The sequence below is a fragment of the Microtus pennsylvanicus genome, chromosome 15 (genome assembly GCF_037038515.1).
Source record: "Microtus pennsylvanicus isolate mMicPen1 chromosome 15, mMicPen1.hap1, whole genome shotgun sequence".
Lineage (NCBI taxonomy): Eukaryota > Metazoa > Chordata > Mammalia > Rodentia > Cricetidae > Microtus > Microtus pennsylvanicus.
The window spans coordinates 3,279,271-3,300,663 of NC_134593.1; the positions used below are offsets into that span (position 1 = coordinate 3,279,271).

At 44.1% G+C, this 21,393-nt stretch overlaps 1 protein-coding gene across 4 annotated transcripts in view; it reads left to right on the plus strand.

Moving 5' to 3' along the window:
- Positions 1-20,373, plus strand: part of Vcl (vinculin) — a 90,470-nt gene extending 70,097 nt beyond the window's left edge. For 2 of the 4 annotated variants that reach the window (XM_075949130.1, XM_075949127.1), the window contains exons 14-22: positions 2,642-2,791; positions 5,787-5,895; positions 6,952-7,254; positions 8,492-8,616; positions 10,947-11,132; positions 14,336-14,539; positions 16,452-16,655; positions 17,050-17,154; positions 18,251-20,373. In XM_075949130.1, coding sequence (XP_075805245.1) covers positions 2,642-2,791; positions 5,787-5,895; positions 6,952-7,254; positions 8,492-8,616; positions 10,947-11,132; positions 14,336-14,539; positions 16,452-16,655; positions 17,050-17,154; positions 18,251-18,397 — 1,533 coding nt within the window. In that variant the 3' untranslated portion in view covers positions 18,398-20,373. The remainder of the gene's footprint in view (positions 1-2,641; positions 2,792-5,786; positions 5,896-6,951; positions 7,255-8,491; positions 8,617-10,946; positions 11,133-14,335; positions 14,540-16,451; positions 16,656-17,049; positions 17,155-18,250) is intronic. The other 2 variants (XM_075949128.1, XM_075949129.1) reach the window with 1 other exon arrangement.
- The last annotated feature ends 1,020 nt before the right edge of the window (positions 20,374-21,393 follow it).

A 21,393-nucleotide genomic window follows, 5' to 3' on the forward strand; every position in this document is an offset into this window, starting at 1 on the left:
GAAGCATGGCATGAAAGTATGTATCTTTGGCATTGGTTCAGAAGGTAAAAGTTGGCAAGGCATCACTCCAGGCAGGAAGGGTAAGGATCGCTCTAGCCACAGCTTTCTGAGTAGGGCACTTTAGACTCAACGTAAGTCAGAACACTTTTTAAAACTCATTTGATGTAATAATTCTGTGCAAACCCTTCTGGTGACTCCTCCCTGTCCCAGAGTGAAGCCGGTGTCACTACAGTGAACAGAAGGCTAGTGATATGCTAGTAAGCCAACTCTTCAGGAAAAAGACCCCAGAAGGCCTGAGTTGTAAATAAGTGTTAGTTGGATTTTCACTGTGTACTACTCTTGGTGTGCTGTATTGGTTTTGTTTTTTGAGAAGGTCTTGCTGATGGCTTTCTAGCCGTTTATTAGCCACAGACAAGAAGAGTTTTGAGGGCCACCCAAGTTGTGACAATTTTGGGTAAAAGTTGTGATCTTGCTTCTTAATGACTCTCCTTCTGGCCTAGGTTAGGAGGTGGTTCAGTTCATAGTCCCCTTACACCAGGGTGATTTGCTGCTCTTTCATCCAAGCTTCCAAATTTCAGATCCCTAGAGCCAACGTTCTGCTGTCTTATCTATCTGGAACCTAGATTGCAGACGCTTCCTAAGTTCCTCAGCACATGCTGTTTCCCTGGGAAATGGTTTGTTTCCTGCAGCCTTTCCCTAGCCACTCACACCAATAGATAACTCAGGCATATTCATTTATGTCACCAATAATTCTGAATTCTTTCTATCATATTGCCACAACTTAAATTCTGACTCTTGGCTAACCATCCACTCCCTGGATGGTTGCTTAGCTCTGTTGTTGTTGAATCATGCATTAAGCCACCAAATTGGGGAAGAGGAGTTCTCCCATTCCTGATCTTCTCCTGGCTAAGCCATTCTGTGGGCATCAGGACAAAGGCTGGAGCTTTGTGTTGAGGCTTTGTTTATGTGTTTGTTTGTTGTGCATGTACCCCCCAGGCTGTCCTGGATCTTAGGAAACTGAGGATGGCCTTGAGCTCCTGACCCTCCTCAGTGCTGCTCTCCGAGATTGTGCCCCTGACTAATAGGGTACTGGGGATCTGCTCCAGGACTCCCATGCATTCTAGCAAGCTATCAGCTCCTGTGGTCTGCCTTTTACTTCTTCTCTTTTATGATTGTTTCATACAGGTTGCTCTCTCTTTCCCATGCTCCTGCAGTAGCTAATTGTGTGTAATGTCTTGCATACTCAGCCCTTCTCTGTCTTTGCTTTCCCTCTCTACCTTATGACCTCCAGCTTCTTTTCTGCCTGGTTCCTCTTTATCCTTTCTTGTGTTCTTTTGCTTTCTGGATGGACCAAGTACCTTTTCTTTTACTCCCATAAGATCGTTGTGTGGCTATGCTGTTTGACGTAGTGACATACCTATTACAAATGCCTGTTTCTGGGCTTGCTGCTAGGTTGTGAACCTTTTTAGGTGCAGATAATTGTTTTCTCCATTACTTTTCAATATCTATCTTAAGACTGGGCCAATAGTAGGTAGTCAGTAAACTTTGACTGAGCTCGTAGGAAAGCAATCTAATGCATCAGTTAAAGGGAGAACAGATACAGCCTGGGCTTGAAATGTCCACCAAAGTAGGCAGCAGACCTGTAAGCCTCTAGTGTGGCTATCAGCAAGAGTAAGAAACCTCGTGAGCATCAACTAATAGGAACCAAAACAAGAGGTCGGGCTAGGCGGACTGCAGTTGGTGATGTAGAACACCGGCATGAGAATAGAGCTTGCCGTCTAACTGGAAACCTTTAGAAATTGTCTGACTTGAGTCAGAGTTACAGAAGTAGTTCCTTCAAGTACCCCCAGTAGGGTGTAAAAAAAGAGGTTCTCTGCCAGGCTCCTGGTGTGCTCAGTACCGTTTCCTATACCTTATTTTCCAGGTATCGACCCTAATGTCACCAAAGCAAATAGAAAGCCTTTTGTCATTTTAAGTTAATAGTTTCTTTGATGTACAGTCTCTCATGATACCCACGAGGAAGGGAAGTTACCTTTTTAAGATCCAGAGCCCAGCTGAGCAGCTGAGTAGAAGGATGTGCAGTGGGCCTGATTAAATCACCCCCTCCCCTCTGTGTTCACTCTGGTAACAGCACCAGCTATCATTTTTCCCACTGGGGTCAAGGCAGGCTTCCAACAGTAATGGTAACGTGATACATGGAAGGAGACTGGAGCTAGAGGGCTCGTTGTGGATACGCGGGGGCTTGTAATGCCCCAGCTGCCTACGGTCGAGCCTGGAGTGCTTTGTGTTCTTCAAACTATGAGCGACACCTTTGGGGAATGAGATTATTTATTTAGTCTTTACATTCTGTGAACTTATTGCAAAGTACGTAATTCTGTGTGTATCCTGCTTGCTCTTGGTGAGTTTGAATGAAAATTCATGGATGTGTCTCTGTGTGTGTATGTGATGCTTAAGGATGAACCTCTGAGGAAATATCTAAAGGTCAAGATTTGGCATTTGACTGTTGTCTTAGTAATAAGATTTGATGTCATCTCAAATTTTTGAGCAGTTTCAGAATCAGATTTAAAAGATCTTTTCTCAGACTTTCTGATGCATTATATTGAAATAAATTTCCTTGATGTCTTTATTTTTTTTTCTCAAGGTATTTGATGAGAGGGCAGCGAACTTTGAAAACCATTCAGGAAGGCTTGGAGCCACAGCGGAGAAGGCGGCTGCTGTTGGTACTGCCAATAAATCAACGGTGGAAGGCATTCAGGCTTCAGTGAAGACAGCCCGAGAACTCACTCCCCAGGTTAAACTTTGCTCACTCCTTGTTTCAGTATCATCACGTAGTATTTACCAGATGAAATTAATTCTAGATGCTTTGTTGGGATCACATTAAAAAAAGTCTGCGGAGGCGCTGGAGAGATGGCGCAGCAGTTTGGAGCCATCTTGAGGACTCTACCAGAGGACCCCAGTTTGCTTCTCAGCACCCCTGTCATTTGACTCACAACAGGATGTAATTGCATCTCCAGCGGACCTTATGCCTCTGACTCCCATGGGTATCTGCACTCATATGCACATACCCATATGCAACATGCACACCTGTGCATAATTAGAAGTAATAAAAACAAATCTTAAATGTATGCGGAGCCAGGGAGGTAGCTCAGCCAGGAAAGCACTTGGCACATAATTATATGGACTTGAGTCTGGATCCCCAGAACTCATGTAAAAGCCAGTCATGGTGGGTATGTCTGTAACACAGAGTTCCCAAGGTGAGATGGTGGGTGGAGACAAGGAGAGAGCCTGGCATACAACAGTGATGAACAACAAAGAGACCCTTGTCGCCAACAAGTTGGAAGGTGAGGGTAGAGAAAGACCAGGGTTGTCCTCTGACCTCCGCACCATTTGTGGCATACACGTACACATTCACAAAGGCTTGCATGTACATCATATATACACACATCATACACATATACCCCATATCCATATTTACATATTCATTGGGTCAAACTTGGCGACCTCTAGGATTATGGAGGACTTTGACCTTTATATATTTTTGCACTGTTTGCATTTTTAGATAATGGTCAGTATTATTTTGACAGCAAAAGCGGGCAGCAAAGCAGCCCTCCCACCATCACATATATGTATTAAGCATCTCTTTGAGGGGACTGAGAAGAAGAGCTGTTTCCATCGCTAGCTTTCCTTTTGTACCCAATCGCATAACTAAAGTGTGTAATTAATTTAAAGTATAGCTGGGAAGTTTAAGAACAAAAGAAGATTGGAAATGAGAGAAAACAAATTGGAAAGAATTAAGGTTCTGATAAGTCATTCTGCCTTCCCTTTCCTCCCCACTCCCCTTTTTCTGAGGCAGGCTTTTGGTTTGTAGCCAAGGCTGTACTAACACTGTCTAATGCTGGAATTCTAGGTGTGCAGTACCATCCCCAGCCAGCTTTCTTTAGAAGACCAGCTGCTCAGCATCATCTGGTGTTGGTTCCCCCTTTCTCTTACTAACACAGTAAAATCCATTACATTTATTAAGTGCCTGTTCTGCTGGCCTGTATACATCTGTGATTCTAGCTTCCAAGGGAACTTTTCTGGGAGGGAGGGAAATGGTCCACGTGTGTTTATGTTGCCCGTCTCCCTCCCCTTTTTCTTCCTCCTCTTTGGGTATGGAATGCAGGGCTTTTAAATGTGAAGCAAAAACCTCACACCACCACTGGGCTACATGCCCAGCCCATTTGAAAAGGTCATATCAGTGCCTTGAGTGTGGGATGACAGGCACCCCATGCCTAGCTTCGTCCAGCCTTTCTAGAAATTTCCATAAAATATGAGCATTCTTAATTGAAAGAAAAAACAAGATCCTTCCGTAAAACACCAAACAAAACAGAATTTCAGCACAAGACTGAGATTTAAAAAAAAGAAAAAAAAACAAGCCCTAGAAGGATAGAAGTTTAAGGCCATAATCATATGGGGGACAGTGCGTCTTCCTGCTTTTCTCAAGTGTTCCGAAAAGCTAACTCTTCTTTATTTCTTTCCACCTCTGTTCTAACATGTTTTCCTGAACACTTTGGGCTTTCCCGCCAATATTTCAGGCTTTTTACTTTTCTTCTTAAAGCGTCTCTCCTTCCATGTGGCCACTTGTCTGCCATGTGTCTGACCTCCATGCCAGCTTAAATGGCTTTTTTCTTTTCTCCTGCTATTATCTCCTTCAGGTAGCTGCTGAGTTTACAGCTTGCCTACCCTGTGGGTTTTTTTTTTTTAAACTCTAATACAATTGTCCTTGTGCTTCTAAAACCAAGAAACAATCCAGAAAACTAGACTTCAAATTCCAGTCTTGGAAAGAATGAAGACTTTAAGAGACAGATCTGGACTCAAATGCATTCCAGCTCTCTTAACTCCATGAAGTTAGCCTTCATAGTGCACTGTGTGTGGACTGAATTACCAGCTACTCAGTGCTTCTTTCCCAAACACTGTCACTAACAAGACCGTGTAGAACCTCTCCGAAGTGAGGTGTTACATACTCCACCTCTCAAGTAGTCAATGTAAATTTTCACTCACGTAAGGAACGTGAAAGCAGTTTGTTAACTGAACAGTATCTTAGTTAATATTATTCTAAGTAAAATTTGAGTAATTGTTTGGTTACTTGTGATCAGGTGTTTTAATCAGTGTTATTCGTAAATCAGATCTGAGTAATGTTTTATTTCATGCTAATACTGTATTTTATAGACAGGGTTTTACTGTGAAGCCTTGCTGGCCTGGAGTTCACCAAGTTGGTCTTGAAATCACAGAGATCTCTCTGTCTGTCCCCACAGTGACAGGATCAAAGGCATGCCTGCCATGCCAACCTTTTCTCTTATTTTTGAGATATGGGTCTTCCCAAACCAAAACCTCCTTCCTCAGGCCCCCAGATGCTGGGCTTACAGGATTGAACTACATTGCCTAACTTCATTTTTAGTTTCTCTTTGCTTCTTTTTAAGATGAAAGAGTTCATATGAAGACATGCATCAGCTCTTAAATTTTTGTCAGTTTTAATGTGTTTTCTGAAATAGTAAATGAGTGTTTATTTACTTTCTCACCTAATTTTTTCTTCAAACCTGGCAGTGACTCTAAAGCCTTCGTGTGAAGGGCCTCCTCTGAGGTCTGTTTATGGCACCAGACTTACTGTGTTGAGCCTAAAGGGGCTTACCAACTTTGGTGTGCTGGTGCCACCTATAGGAGAAATGTAGAAAAGTGTTTCTGTGGGTTTGTTTGGGAGTGTGCTATGTTGGTGCTCTGGCATGTGAAGACTGCGTTGTCATCCACAGGTCATCTCTGCTGCGCGCATCTTACTGAGGAACCCCGGTAATCAAGCTGCTTATGAACATTTTGAGACCATGAAGAACCAGTGGATTGATAATGTTGAAAAGATGACAGGTAGAATTTTGCGAAATTCTTTTGATCTGATGCATGAGTTCTGAGGACCTCAGCAGGACGGTTATATGAACTGCAGCTGGATAAAGTGACCCCAGTCAGGCTGCGGAGTGGTGGCGGCTTCTCTCTCATTCAGGCTTTGCTGCTGTTTTGGAAGAGGGACTGTTTGAGTCTCTTTATTTTAGCACTGCCCTCTGGTGTGATGTTCATTGTTATAGCTCCTATCTTCTCTTTGAATAGTGTCTTTGCCCAGGCCAGCTAGAGTTTGGTTTCAGAGGCTGGGAGGCGGCGTTTGTGGATACAGTAAGTGGCTCTGTCATTTTCAGAGGTTTCAGATTTCAAGGAACCACAATAGCTACCATTTAACCCAGCTTGTCTCAGAGTTTCCTCCAACTTATCAACTACATAGTTCTAAAAAAAAAAAGGAGACACCTGTGTCTGTGCGACTGAAGAAGAACCCCCGAATCTTCATCTTCACTCATCTCTATGGAGGGAGAGGAAAGAGGACAGAAAGGAGGAGTGTGGGCTCTTTGCTGTCCCTGTAGAATCTGCTGTCAGGGGTCTGTAGCAGCCAGAGATGAAAGCAGAGCTCCTCAAGTGCCGAAAGAGAGGTAAAAGAAATAAGGAGCAGGCTGTTAGGGTTACGGGAGCTCTCCGCGGGGCTCATCTTAGGCACCTCAAGCTGCCAGCAATCAACAGTCGGCCGGAGAGTGAGATGGGAAGGGAGAAAACGTCTTTAGCAGATACTGTGGTGGTGATGCGGTGAAGGTTTCAGATGCAATCCCCTGCTTCCTCCTGATGTCTTTGTGTCTCTGGTTGTCTGTGGTGGATATAAGAGGGTCAGTGACCACGGTCAGTATAAGTCTTGAGTTCAAATGACCTGGACTGTGCTTGCACTTCTGTTTTTAAAGCTGTTTTGTTCAATGTTGTAGGAAAAGCTTTGAACTGAGAAGAGAATTCTGAGTGTTGTACTTTCTCATGAGAAGCAGACAGACAACAGTGTTTTAGAGTCTTTGTTTTCTAAAAACAAACTCAGTTCCATTTCTCTTTTCTTGACAGGGCTGGTGGACGAGGCTATTGATACCAAATCTCTGTTGGATGCTTCTGAAGAAGCAATTAAAAAAGACCTGGACAAGTGTAAGGTAGCCATGGCCAATATTCAACCTCAGATGCTGGTCGCTGGAGCAACCAGCATTGCTCGTCGAGCCAACCGGATCCTGCTGGTTGCTAAGAGGGAGGTGGAGAACTCCGAGGACCCCAAGTTCCGCGAGGCTGTCAAAGCTGCCTCTGATGAATTGAGCAAAACAATCTCCCCAATGGTGATGGATGCCAAGGCTGTGGCTGGAAACATCTCTGACCCTGGTAAGCAACAGTGCATGGTGTCTTTCATCCTAACTGCAAGGCGAACTCGGTGAAGATGGGAAAAGAGTAGCTGTCCACAACCACCACATACAGAATCTGGGAGGAAAAGTATGGACAATGTCTGATGTGCTTTCTCATGTAATCTCAACAACCAGGAGGCTGAGGCAGGAGGATAACTTTGATTTTGGGGCCAGTCTGAGCTATTTAGCCAGATTGAGGGCAGGCAGGGCTATAGAATGAGACCTTGTCTCAAAAAAATCAAAAGAAAAAATTGTAGACATTTGGTTTGAGAATGTTGCATTAATCTTCTGTTCAGTTTTGTGTGGTACTGTCATGCTTGTCAGTCTCTGGATCAGTATCTCTGCACTTTCTTGGTATTGTCTGGCTTCCTATCGTAATCCATAATCAATACTTTGGAAACTTAAAACCAAACAAAACATCAGCTACCCATCTGCCAACCATTTAATTGGTGAAGTTGGTATGGCTTTTTTCTATTCATCTCGCTTACAGTGACCTCTCTTTCTAGATCTAGAGTACTTAAACTAACTCTGGTTTCTTAGGCTCTGTATGGAAGAATTTGAGTTTTCTTCAGCTACATTTTGATCATAGTTTCAGTATCACTAAGGGAGATAATTGCATTTACTCATTTGTTTGTAATCATGTATAGTCCTTCTTTGGAAACTGACATTTCCCATCTCATCGGTAAGAATCTAGGCTGCCTGACTCATTAGTGGCCCAGGCAGAATCTTCTTCAAATTCGTGGGCTACCATCACTGTGGATGCATTTGATCTTTTCATTGGAGTTTCTAAATATTTTAGTAGTTCAAGATAAGGGTTAGCACCTTGAATGCCAACTAGAGCACAGATGTGGAAAGGTGAGATGTACTCTGGGGAGCTACAGACTCAACCTGGAGCCAACATCTTCTGTGCTCTGCACTCAGCAGACCTGGCTCATGACCATGCTTCATCATAAGAGAAGTGATGGGTACCCCGTGAGCCTGGCTTGCCCAGGATTCTCCCAAGCTGTCAGAGGCATCCTTACCACTGTAGGAACAGCTGCACTGTGACTCTCCTCAGGGCCCCTAGCTTGCCCTACTTCCCTTTGCCTTGTCACTGCCATGATTCCTGCTGGCAGCTTCACATCCAGCCTCATTAATAGGAACCAGTTCTTCTGCTGGGCAGGCAGTGCCGTGGGCCCTGACCTGCCCAGCTGAAAGTGAGAGTGTCTTGTGTTTAGGCCTGCAAAAGAGCTTCCTGGACTCAGGATATCGGATCCTGGGAGCCGTGGCCAAGGTCAGAGAAGCCTTCCAACCTCAGGAGCCTGACTTCCCACCTCCTCCACCAGACCTTGAACAGCTCCGAGTAAGTACTCTCAGAGATGGGAGGAACTGAGCAGCTGGGGGTTGAGCCCGTGTGCGAGGCAGATCTGCTTTTATAGTCTGCCTGTGTAGGTAGTCTTTATGTGATGAATTAGAGACAGATCTTGACTTTCATTCCTGAATTGTATGGCATCATAACCCAGCACTTGTGTATGTGCTTACGTGATATTAGCTCACGTGACAGGGTGAGAAGGGAGCAGAGGTAAGTGCAGTTGTGATGGAGTGATGTGGTACCAGTTTAAAGTACATTTGTGGTGAGGATTGCTAAGTGGGGGAATCACAGCATTAGAATCTTGTTAGGTTCTTACCTTTCTCTCTTTAGCAACAAAATTAATACTCGTTTTTAAAAAATTAAAAAAAAGTATGTGCACACACACATACATGCATGTGCTTGTGGAGGAGAGAGGTCAACTTCAAGTGCTGTCCCACCATAGTTTTAGAACCAGAACCTCTCTGTGGGATGTAGGGCTTGCTGGCTGGCCAGTGAGTCCATGGGATTTGCTTGTCTCCCTCTCTCCAAGGCTGGGGTTACAAGCACATACCACCATGCCGAGTTGTTGTTGTTTGGAGCTTTGGTTTTGGGTTTTTGAGATAGGGTTTCTCTACACAGCCTTGGTTGTCCTGAAACTTACTATGTAGACCTGACTGGCCTTGTGATCTTGCAGAGATCTGTTCCAAAGTGCTGGGGTATGCTGTGTTTTTCACTTGGGTGCCAGGGATCAAATGAGGGTCTTCATGCTTACATGGCAAGTGCTCATTATCTTCCCAGACCAAGAAAAGTTTAAATTTTAAATTTTATATGTATAGGTGCTTTGTACTGCTTGCATGCCTAGTACCTCTGGAGCCCAGAAGAGGCATTAGATCCCTTGGATCCAGAATTGTAGATGGTTGTGAGCTGCCCCGTGGGTGCTGGGAAGTTGAACCTATATTTTCTGAAGGAACAAGTGTTCTTAACTGCTGAGCCGTCCCAGGTCCTCGAATCTTTTTTGTAATTCTTTCTCATTAAGTATCATGGATATATTTTCCCATGGTTTAAGAATAAGCTAGTTGGGTAATTTCTTGCAGTTACAAACCATAGAAGCAGAAATAGTAATGATCATATGCAGATCTTACTCCAGCTAACAGTTTGGAAATATGTTGATTGGAGAATACATAGCAAGACAATAGTTGTGTTTCTTTGGTATGTTTTCTTTTCTTTGTTGTTGTTTTTTTTGAATGTTTTTGTTTGTTTTTGAGACAGGGTTTCTCTGTGTAGCCCTGGCTATCTTGGAACTAGCTCTTGTAGACCAGGCTGGCATTGAACTCACAGAGATCTGCCTGCTGTACCTCCCGAGTGCTGGGATTAAAGGCATGCTCCATCATTGCCTGGCTTTTTTCTTTTCTTTTTGACTTTTGAAGACAGGGATTCTCTGGGTAGCCCTGGCTATCCTGGAACTCGCTCTGTAGACCAGGGTGGCCTCAAACTCACAGAGATCCGATTGTGTCTACCTCCTGAGTACTGGGATTAAAGACATGGCGCTACCACTGCCTGGCTCCAACCTGATATCTTTTACTGGTATTAAGAAAGAAAATATAGCCAGACAGTGGTGGTGCATGCCTTTAATCTCAGCACTCAGGAGGCAGAGGCAGGCAGATCTCTGTGAATACAAGGCCAGCCTGGTTTACTGAGTGAGTTCCAGGACAACCAGGCTGCTACACACACACACACACACACACACACACACACACACACACACACACACCCAAAAAACAAACAAACCAACCCTGTCTCAGAAAACCAAAAAAAGGAAAAAAAAGAAAAAGAAGATGACAGCTTGGCTAAGGATAAAACTGGATCGCTACACATAGGTGAGGTTGGTGGTTTCCCAGTTTCAATATTTCTGCACACTTTCCGTTGAGGCTCTTGATGGTAAGAGCCACAGGAGGGTGAGATTCCTGGTAAGTGGCTCCTTTGAGTCACACCACTTAGAATTAGGGTTGTAGAGATCACGTGGCAGATGCAGAACTTGAAGCTCTAATGTCTTTCATTTGTGTTTTGGCAACCAGAACCAGAACTAGGCTTTAGATCTTCTATGGGATTGGCTGTGGAATGGTTGATCTGGTAATGCTGTGTATGCCTTCCACGGGAGATGACCAACACATAGCTGTCTTCTTGTAAGAAGAAAATGTTCTTTTATTGTGATTACACAGATAGGCCTCATAGCTAGGTGGGGGGTGATCTTACATGGAATCAGTGTGGGCAGATTTTCAAGATTGGTTTTTGGTAGTAGCTGCTAGGGCTTACACTGACAATCTGTTTTTTCACATTTGTAGCTAACTGATGAGCTTGCTCCTCCTAAGCCACCTCTTCCTGAGGGTGAAGTTCCTCCACCCAGGCCCCCTCCTCCAGAAGAGAAGGATGAAGAGTTCCCTGAGCAGAAAGCTGGGGAGGTGATTAACCAGCCCATGATGATGGCTGCCAGGCAGCTCCACGATGAAGCTCGGAAGTGGTCTAGCAAGGTAAGCACTGAGAATTCCTTGTCAAGAATGGGAGTCTTCCCAGGAAGGACGGAGAGCCGTATCCCCAACCCAGGGAGAAGTCTAATGGGAGTCACCTTCCTTCTTGCTTACCGCCTGTGTTTCAGGCAATATGTTGTTCTTTTTACCAGTGACTTAGTGAGAAGTCTGAGTGTTTGACTGCTTGCCTCTCCTTGGGCAGAAGTAAAAGCTGGGATGTCTGTGGCTAAAAAAGAGTTTCTTCCTCTTTGTTCATTAGTATCGGCTCTGACTCCTGGCGTTTTGGGTCTTTTTTAGAAGGTTTATCCTCTTGGATTATTGAATGTTTTCCAATCTCCATTACTAACTGGCAAAACTTCAGTTGTGAAAGTATCTCTTGTGAACTTTGCTAGATGAAATCTGTACATTTTCTTCAATTCTTGCATTAAGAAGCAGATAGAACAGGGGTGGCACATGCCTTTAATCTCAGCACTTGGAATGCAGAGGCAGAGGCAGGTGGATCTCTGTGGGTTTGAGGCCAGCCTGGTCTATAAGAGCTAGTTCCAGGACAGGCTCCATAGCTCATAGCTACAGAGAAACCCTGTCTCGAGAAAAATAAAAAAAAAAAAAAAAAAAAAGGAAGAAGAAGAAGGTAGACTGGTGTTTCAGAAGGAGTGTTTCTGTCCTTTCTCAGAATCATCCTGTCCCCACCCCTATACTCAGGACAGCTCCAGGTTCTCCCCAGGTCAGCTAATTTAACAGTCCCCATAATAACCAGGGGAATCTGGATGTGACAGCAGCTCTGCTCCACGTTGTCTGTTTCCCTGAGTGCTGGAAGTGAGTGGCAGCTTTTCTTGCTTAGAGTGGAATCCTGTTGCTCATTTAGCAGTGAGATGTGGTTCTTAGTTCTAAACTGTTTCTAATGCACCCTGAATGCTAGACCTTCATTCCCACTATATTCCTTTATTTTCATATCCACAATTGAATATACTTCCTGGGGGAACTGGTTGGCCTACCCCTCCCCCACTTAGAAATTGACCTTGGTTTGTTTGTTTGTTTGTTTCTTTTTAAAAAAGATTTATTTATTTATTATGTATTTATTGGTCTGCCTGCATGCATGCCAGAAGAGGGCACCAGATCTCATCACAGATGGGTGTGAGCCACCGTATGGTTGCTGGGAATTGAACTCAGGATCTCTGGAAGATCAATCAGTGCTCTTAACCTCTGAGATTTCTCCAGCCCCTTGGACCTTCACTTTTAAACTAGTGTTCAAACTGTTAGCTGGGAGCTCAGGACCTGACCTCCTGTGCAATTATTTATAATGGTGTTTCTCCAGCACCCTGAATCATGCCGCATAAATCCTACTGTGCATGGAAAGTGGGTGAGAGAGGAACAGGGTCAGTTTCCTCAAATGAAACAGAAATTAATTGTGATAAACCTGCACATACTTGGAAGAACACAAAACATATCTGTAAAGGTGACACTTCAGAGGGTCAGGCAGCATTTGCCCTGCTCTACTCAGTGTCCAGAAGGGCTGAACTAATGTGTTCACTGGCTTTTAAGCCATGTATGGGTGGGGAAGGAATATGTGTTTGTATCTGTCCATTTGTCTTTGTGCAGCTTGTCACTCTGAAGTTTAGCAACAGTAAGCTGCTCTTTTCTTTGAAGGAATGGGAATGAGTCTTGGTTGAGACAGTGAGAAAGGACTGGTGATATCTAAACCCCTTACTGACCTTGGGTCTTCCAACTTCATTGCCACTTTTTAGAGATGGGCTTTGTATTTAGGATAAGAATTTTTATTTTTGTTCTTGTTTTTTGAGAATTATTTTCATTTTATGCCTATGGGTGTTTTGCCTGCATGTATGTCTGTGTACCACATGTGTGCAGTACCCATGAAAGCTAGAAGGTGTTAGGTCCCCTGGAACTGTAGATAGAGATGGCTGTGAATCATCATGATGGTGCTGGGAATCGAAAGTAGTCAATGTTCTTAACTGTCTTTCCAGCCCAAGAATTTATATTTTTAATATTTCAAAGTTTTCTTAGGTCTTAGGACTCACTGGTCTCCAATGTGGACTTCTTGCCTTGGCCTCTGGAGTCCTGAAACTCCAGAAATGTACTGGTAGGAGAAGACTTTTCAGGAACCTTAAATAAAGTTCCATATGAACTGTGTTTCCTCCTGATCACAGGTTCTTGGGGTAGACAGTCTTTGTTTACAGCCTTTTTTACAAATGGCTTGCTTCGTTAAGTTCCTTCCCATTCCATCTGTTTTTAAGCATCTGTTCTCTTTCTTCCCAACCCCTTACAATTCCTACCTCTTGTATAAAATTCCTGTCCTTCCTCTCTTGGTCCCTGTTCTTTCGTAAGCAACCATTTTGGGTTCATGTGAGGGCTCCTCTGAGCTTAGCCTCATTTAGTTGCCGAGTCCATGTGTCACCTGATATGTGAACTGGTAAGGTGAGTTTGGGTGAGCACGAAGCTGATTTCAACAAAAGAGAGGTTTAGGCTGTGTCCAGATGGCGGTGCTTTCAGTTCCCACAGTAAGATATTGTGGAAGCTTTGTCTTTGAAGATCTTTTTAAAGGAGAAAGACAGGCTAAAATGTAGTTTTTTTTTTCTCATTGCTATAGGAACTAGATGAGGTATCTTCTTGAGGCTCCTTATAGCTATCTAAGCGGTTGTAGTGTATTTTGTAAATCTTCTTCATGAACCATTATGTTGACTGTTTTTTTCTATTTCTTGGTTTGCTGTTGCTTTTGACATGCCTTTCCTAGTCTGGTCCCTAAAGGAGCTAGTAAATGCCTGGTAGCTGCAGAGCTGCATGTCCAGGATGACGGAATAGTGAGTATCTGATTTAGGAGGATGCTCAGCTTTCCTTCTCAAACAGCTTATATGGCTGTGTCTACTTTTCTCCTCTGGACTTCTTTTCAAGGTTGTTTGGTTCCCCAGACATGAGATTCTGGTCATGTTTAACTTCAGCAACAAGAATAGATTGCCTTCTCTGGAAAGCTTCTGCTACAGCAAATGTATTCACTTATTTCAAGGTGACTTAGGCTGGAGACTGAGTTCCTGTCTTTGAACCTTGGTTCACCTGGCTCCTGGAGAGCATGCCATTTTCTTTCCCATCCCAGGCAAGCTTTGGTTACTAAACCAGCTGAAGCTCCATTTCCAAAGTCTTTTTGTTCTTACTAACACTATCCCTATTTTTCACCCTCCCTACCATCGACAAAGCCGGGTATCCCAGCTGCTCAGGTGGGTATAGGAGTTGTAGCTGAGGCAGATGCGGCTGATGCTGTTGGGTTCCCTTTCCCCTCTGACATGGAAGACGATTACGAACCTGAGCTGCTGTTAATGCCATCTAATCAGCCGGTCAACCAGCCCATTCTGGCCGCGGCTCAGTCCTTGCATCGGGAAGCTACCAAGTGGTCTAGTAAGGTACTGATGGTACCCCCAGTTGGGGGCTGCTCCAAATGCATCCGGCCATGTGCAGCCTTGACACCTTGCATCACTCCTTATCTGTGTGGGTCCTGTGAGTCTGAGCCGGGCGGGCAACTGTCTGTCTGCACCTTGTTGTTAGGGCTGGCTTCACAAGTCTGATAGGTTTGCGAATGTCCGAATGAACTGCATTTATGTTTAGGGAATAAAGAGAAATGGGGTCACTTTTCAAAGGATTCATTTTCTTCCCATTTTTGTGGCCATTATTGGATCTATAAACGCTTCAGGAAGTCATAAGTGCATCTCTCAGTGACTTCTAGGTCAGGAGCCTTTGGGGACCACTGAAAGTTCCCCTAGCTTGACCACTGAGCTTTGCTTGGCTCCCACTGACCTCACCCTGATGACTCAGGCAGAGTTGATCAGGGCAAAAGCAGTTTTACATGGCAGAGTCTCTGGGGAGGACTGCTTGCTGTCTTGCACCTGGCTGTGTGACAGATGCTGGCCTTTGTGGGAGCCCACGGGGCAGGGGCTTCACTGACTGCTTTTCCAGGTACCTCAGAGGGGTTGGAAAGTGGCCACAGGGAAAGCTCAAGGCTATCACTGAGGTGACGGAGCCTTGGATCTGAACTAACATTTGTTTGGAGAGTTAGAGGTGTAGAAGTGATCACTTTTTTGGTTTTTGTTTTTCCTATTTAAAGATGGCATGTTGCAAGTGTCTGAAGATGGTGGGTAATAACTAACCCTGGCACTGTGCTGTCTTCTAACCAACGTCATGTAATCCAAAATTACCTCAGGTCTGCACTGAAGTTCTCCCAGAGGGAGGGCTTCAGCTAACACACGCCTTTCCTCATGACCTCCTCTAAAACCTGTGTCCTCTCTAGCCTCGGTTTGTTTCCTGTGACGTGTACTTTCCCATATCAATGATGAGCCGCTTCATGGTGCCTGTGGAGTCCTTGCAGAGCACCGGAGTGGCATGGTTTGTGTGTGCCTTACCGCACGGTGTAGAAACTGAAAATCCTGAGGGGGACAAACGAGTGGGGCTTGGCCATTCAGTTAAACACTGTAGCTGCTGTACTTTTAGGTTGCTGAGGACATAAAATAAGTTGCTTAAATATTTCCTTATTATGACCCATGAGGGTTTTAAGTAAGCCAAATCTCAGACAAATTGCCATTAATGAGAGAGGGTCAACCTTTTAGAGCCTGGCTCAGTTTTATTTATTTATTTGATTCCTCCCTCAGTATCTTCCTAAGTGAACACTCCTTAATTGGAGGCTTCACTTAGCTGATGAGACCAGCAAATTGATTTGTGGGATCAATTTTCTCTTAATGTGGAATGATTAAAATATTCTGCTCTTTAAAGATGACAGGTCAAGAGGAAGAGGAGGCCAAAGTAGTCTAGATGAGAAAATGTCCATTTCTCTAGTTTTCCTCGCAGGCTGAGAATCATCACCTGGGGTTCTAAGTTTTAGTGAGGCAGTGTAAGTCCTTGGCTGCTGTTCACAAGAGCAGAGATAGGATGCTCTTAGCACCTAGAAAGCCTCCTCTGTGCTTGGCCAGCTCAGCTGCTTTCTCCCCTATGATAGAGATGAATATGCCTGTGTGGCCGACTCCTTGGCTCTGGCCCTGTGTTATTGACACAATTAACCTGGAGATGCTCAACTGCTTGTTCAGTGCTGTGCCCGGGGCACCCACGTCGTCCTTTCAGATTAATCTCTAGGTCTTTTCATCCAGGATATCCTCTCTCCCTGAGTGCTGGGGCAAGTGCCCATTCTCTCCACTGTCCTCCCTCCAGTGCTTTCCCCATTTCCTTAGCCTGCCAGAGGCTGCGAGAGCAGCAGACTTCCTCCTGTTTTTCTACTGAACTTGACCAGCATGTGGTCAGAGCTCATGCTGTATCTCTGCTTCTCTCTAGGGCAATGACATCATTGCAGCAGCCAAGCGCATGGCTCTGCTGATGGCAGAGATGTCTCGGCTGGTAAGAGGGGGTAGTGGTACCAAGCGGGCACTTATTCAGTGTGCCAAGGACATCGCTAAAGCCTCTGATGAGGTGACTCGGCTGGCCAAGGAGGTTGCCAAGCAGTGTACAGATAAGCGGATTAGAACCAATCTCTTACAGGTACTTGGGGAAATAAGTCATGTGTGCGTGTCCGTGTGTCCAGACAGGAGAGGAGGGAGGGAGGGAGAGAGAAAGAAGAGAAGAGAAAGAGTGCATCTGAGTGGGAAGCGTGAATGTGAGGGAAAAGGTGAGAGGAAATTTGGGTGAATAAGGAAGCAAACAGCAGCAAGGGCAATGTGTGGATAAAAAAAAAACAAAAACAAAACAGACTGAAAGTTTATCTCTTAACCCAGTGGAATTTGAATGCCTCCATATATGAACCAATTGGGTCAGGGCTGGTCCTTTATTGAGTACTCCTGCATGCCAATGACTGGGAATGGAGTTGGGTATATCTGCCTCCAAGGAACTTGTGGGCAAGACAACTAACAAACACCAAATGAAACTTTCTCTTTAGGTGTGTGAGAGAATCCCAACTATAAGCACCCAGCTCAAAATCTTGTCCACAGTAAAGGCTACCATGCTGGGCCGGACCAACATCAGCGACGAGGAATCTGAGCAGGTATGTGCTGCTGCTCTGGGCTGCCTGCCTCTAGCTTCTTTGTTGTTTAATCTTAGCTTTAAGACAAACGTACCTCGAATTAAAAATGCAGCAACCCACTCTTTTCTTATCTCCCCTCTGGTGGGCCCTACTCTGGGTCACACTCCCCGTTTCCCTAGAGAGTACAGCAGACCCATCATTTTCTTAAAAGTTAAAACGAGGGAGACAATCTCTTCCCATTAGGGAACTCATAGATAATTTGGGAGACCAACTGCTTCCGACCTCTACAGAAGCGAGGGGCACCCCGATGAACAAGGACACTCTCCTATACACTACTGTTAGTAGATTTCAACTCTCGCCTTCCCGATATCCCTAACTTCCAGATATTGCAAGTGGAGTTTGGTACTGGGTTACTTTAGTGGGATGTCTTCTGCCTAAAGATGGGAGAAGCTGGGAAAGGAAAGATACAACTGCAGTTCATGCTAATGCACAGGAAATGAATTAACAACATGTATGCTGAGACTATGTGTTTCATTAAGTGGAGAAGAGTAGATACAGTGTATAGAATGGGACAAACACAGGACACAGGAGGGAAGTCTTGAGTGGGACCCTGACTTCGTGTGAGTTTGGCTGGCATGGCTCCCAGCCTTTCTGGGCCCAAGAGCCTTCCTAATAACAAGCAATATTATAAATTCAGATGATAGGTTCTTTCCCCAAAGCCCTCTGAAGTTTATGCACACGTTTCAACTCATGTGACAAATTTTTCTGGGAAATCCTATAGCCTTCATTAAGTTCTCAAAAGATCTATGACTTAAAGATATAATTACTGCCCTAGAGAATCATTGAGTTATTTGAATGTGAGCAGACTTCTAGCTAGACCCCTACCTCTAAGCTTGTGTGTTTGGAAAATTAATGTGAATACATTTATAATGTACTTGGTTTGATTGTTTTTGTTCATTGTTTATTAAATGCCTCCTGTCCAAATAGTGGAGAGCAGTGAACAAAAGTAACGGATATCTGCCCTATGGAACTTAAAATTTAGTTGACACCTGGCTTCATGGTTTCTTGAGGGCAGCATGGCATTAGGGACTATAGTAATGGGTGTCTTTTATTACAGGCCACAGAGATGCTGGTTCATAATGCCCAGAACCTCATGCAGTCTGTGAAGGAGACCGTGCGAGAAGCAGAAGCTGCTTCAATCAAAATTCGAACAGATGCTGGATTTACTTTGCGCTGGGTCAGAAAGACTCCCTGGTACCAGTAGGCGCCTAGACAGTCATGGCTGGTATATAAGCATCTGCTAGGGAGAAGAGAATGAGGAGTTCAGAGTTACTGGGAGTAGAAATCAATTCCTGGTCTCACACACCAGAAATGAATGGGGGCTTCTCACATGGAAAACATTTACACTCTTGTCATGGACACTTTGAAGTGTGTCTCTGTATGAACCCTGGACTCTCACAGTTACTCCTGTGCACAGCAGACTGGGTCTCTAGCCCATGGATTGCATAAGCTCAGAGTAAGAGTGAACACTAGCTAGAAGCCATGCTCTGCTCCAGGGAACATAGCCCTCTGTTTACAGTTCACCAACTCCCTTTCCCCCTTTAGCCCCTAGACTAGAGCTGAGGCAAGTCAGTTAATTAACTGTGCTTCCAAAAGTTATTTTGGGTTTTCCATGTTGCTGCTGACCCTGCCTGCCTTCCCTGGGCCATGCATTATCACCGCAGGATAAGGTGGTCTCTGGGGAGGGTCAGCTTGTGTGGCCTGCATTCATTTCCTGCTTTCCCCCATGTAATCCTAGTTCCTCACGATGTAAAACCAGGAAGAAGTCACTATTCTGTCTTTACCATGCCCCTGAGTAATATCTGTGCTGGGGAAACTTCCTGCCTCACATCCTGCCTTGCTTGGTTGCCAAGGTAACCATCCAGCAAACACACTGGTGCTCTCTGCCTCTAGAGGGGCAGAGTAGCTGGGGTGTGATCATGCCCATCCTCCCAATGGGGCCACTCCCAGGTTCTCTATGCTTTGTCACTGCCAGTGGAGGTCTGCACTGACGCCTTAGCATTCATTCTTAGTCTTTCTTTCTTCTCTCTCTCTCTCTCTCTCTCTCTCTCTCTCTCTCTCCCTCTCTCCCTCTCCCTCTCTCCCTCCCTCCCTCCCTTTCTTTCTATTTCTGAGCTGAAATGCTGCATTTATTTTTAACCAACCAAATCACCCCAGGCTTTGGCAGTTTTCTATATGCTTCTTAAACAAGACTTTAAAGATACATAGGTATGTGTTTGTCTGTAATCCTCCCTAGCCCCCACTTTTTTTTTTTTTTAATTTTGAGACTGGATCTTTTTATGCTGTCAGGCTAGCCTTCGAACTTCAGGATTCAAGCAAACTGCCTGCATCAAAGTATTAGCACCTACCAACCACACTTGGCTCCTTTTAAGTTTGGAAGGTCCATTCAAAATTAAGCCCTAAAAACTAGGGCTTGCTCCTTAAGAGCCTTGAATGGAAAGGCAGCCCTGTCTGAAAGATACTTCTTGTGTAAAGGAGATAGCATTTGCAGATTACGATGCTGGTGCTGCTAGGATAAATCAGTAGAAACTACCATAATTCCAGTTGCTTTTAACCAGTACAGCCAAGTCTTTCCTCCTCTCCACATATTCAAGAGTAACGAGTATGATATCTAGTATCAGAAAGAGAAAGTGACTTTCCCAGTATTTATCCACAAGCATTTCCAAGGACATGAATATCACTTTCAGAAGTCAATAATCAGATGAATGGAGCGAGACCCTTTCCTGGATGTTCTTCCCTTACCTACTGCGTTCAATCCCAACACTGAATGTGTAAACCTTAAGTTGATCTGTACACTCAGGCTTCCTCTATTTCCTTTCAGCCGATTATTGTCAAAGTTCTCAACATATCTGTAGAGTTGATTACCTGATATAAATGCATATCAATGCCTTTAAAGTATGACTCTATGCCAAAGATCACCTTTGTTTTAAAGATGACTTAGAGGAACTAAGAGAATCATTTTGCTCTCCGAGTTCTTGCAGTTCTGGAGACACACGTCTGCCAGGTGTGCTTCCGAGTGTCCGTGCTTACAAGGAGGCCAAAGGAGACAGTCGTGACGAGTTAGAGATGCTACCACTAAAAAACAAAACTACACTTATAAGCTAGGATTTATTATATACAGATATTTTCTCCCTTTCCTTTGTTCTGTTTAAAACAAATAAAATACATTTATATGAATAACTCTGAATGATGGACGTGCTATTTTACAACTTTAGGTCAGACTCTTATTTCTGAAGAATAGCCAATGAAATGAATCCTCAGGATCTGGGTGATATTAAAAAATATTAAATATTTTATTCAATCCATAAAGGAATGGAAATTAATAGTATATTTACATAAGAGGGTCTATGTGATAAAGGACAATCTTGGCCTATACATTAGAAGGAACAGAAACGATAAGTTATCAGTGGGCATAGCAGCTAGGTGTGGGTTACCCTTGGTAGAAGTAACTTTCATTTTAGAAGGTTTTAGCTATTACTGGAGACCATAACTGTCCCTTAAAAAGCAGAGGTTGTGAAACGTGAGGGGCACTTTTGTGTCTTCCAAACCCAGTATAGAACAGTGTCGTCAGGATCCAGTAGGGCTGAGTCAAAACTAGCTTGGGATACACACCGATCTTCTTGCTTGAAAAATCACTGACTAAAATAAAAACATGTTTTTGCCTAATTTTCTAGAACGGGAGTGAAGGGGAGGAAGTTAAATAATATTGCAGGATGAAATTCATCATTGTGTTGACTGAGAAGTTCCCAACTGGAGAAGTGGATTGCAGCCTGTGTTCAAGGCTGTGGAGTTCACTTAGCCAATATTGTAGTTTTCTTCTAACCAGTTGCTTCTAAGGAAAACAAAACTAGCATATTTCCAGTGTTCTTCAACATTTAAGGAATGAACCACCAGCTGAATTCCCCATGTGTACGTGTATGGCGGGCTACCTCACACAGAAAATAAGCATGTTTTATTTGCTTTTAGATTATGGTTCCTTAAGAACAAAGAAAAGGGGAATATGCTAGATTAACCAGAACTCAGGTGTTTAAAAATCTTGAATCTATATCGGAAGTGATGTAATGAAGGTATAGCTTTTATTACTTTTATCACTAAGTCTGTGACCAGAAAGGGAACACTTTAAAATGATGAATGGCTGTGGATATGCTCTACTTAGGTAAAGGCCTCCTGAATGTTCTTAAGCAACTGTAATACTTGTGA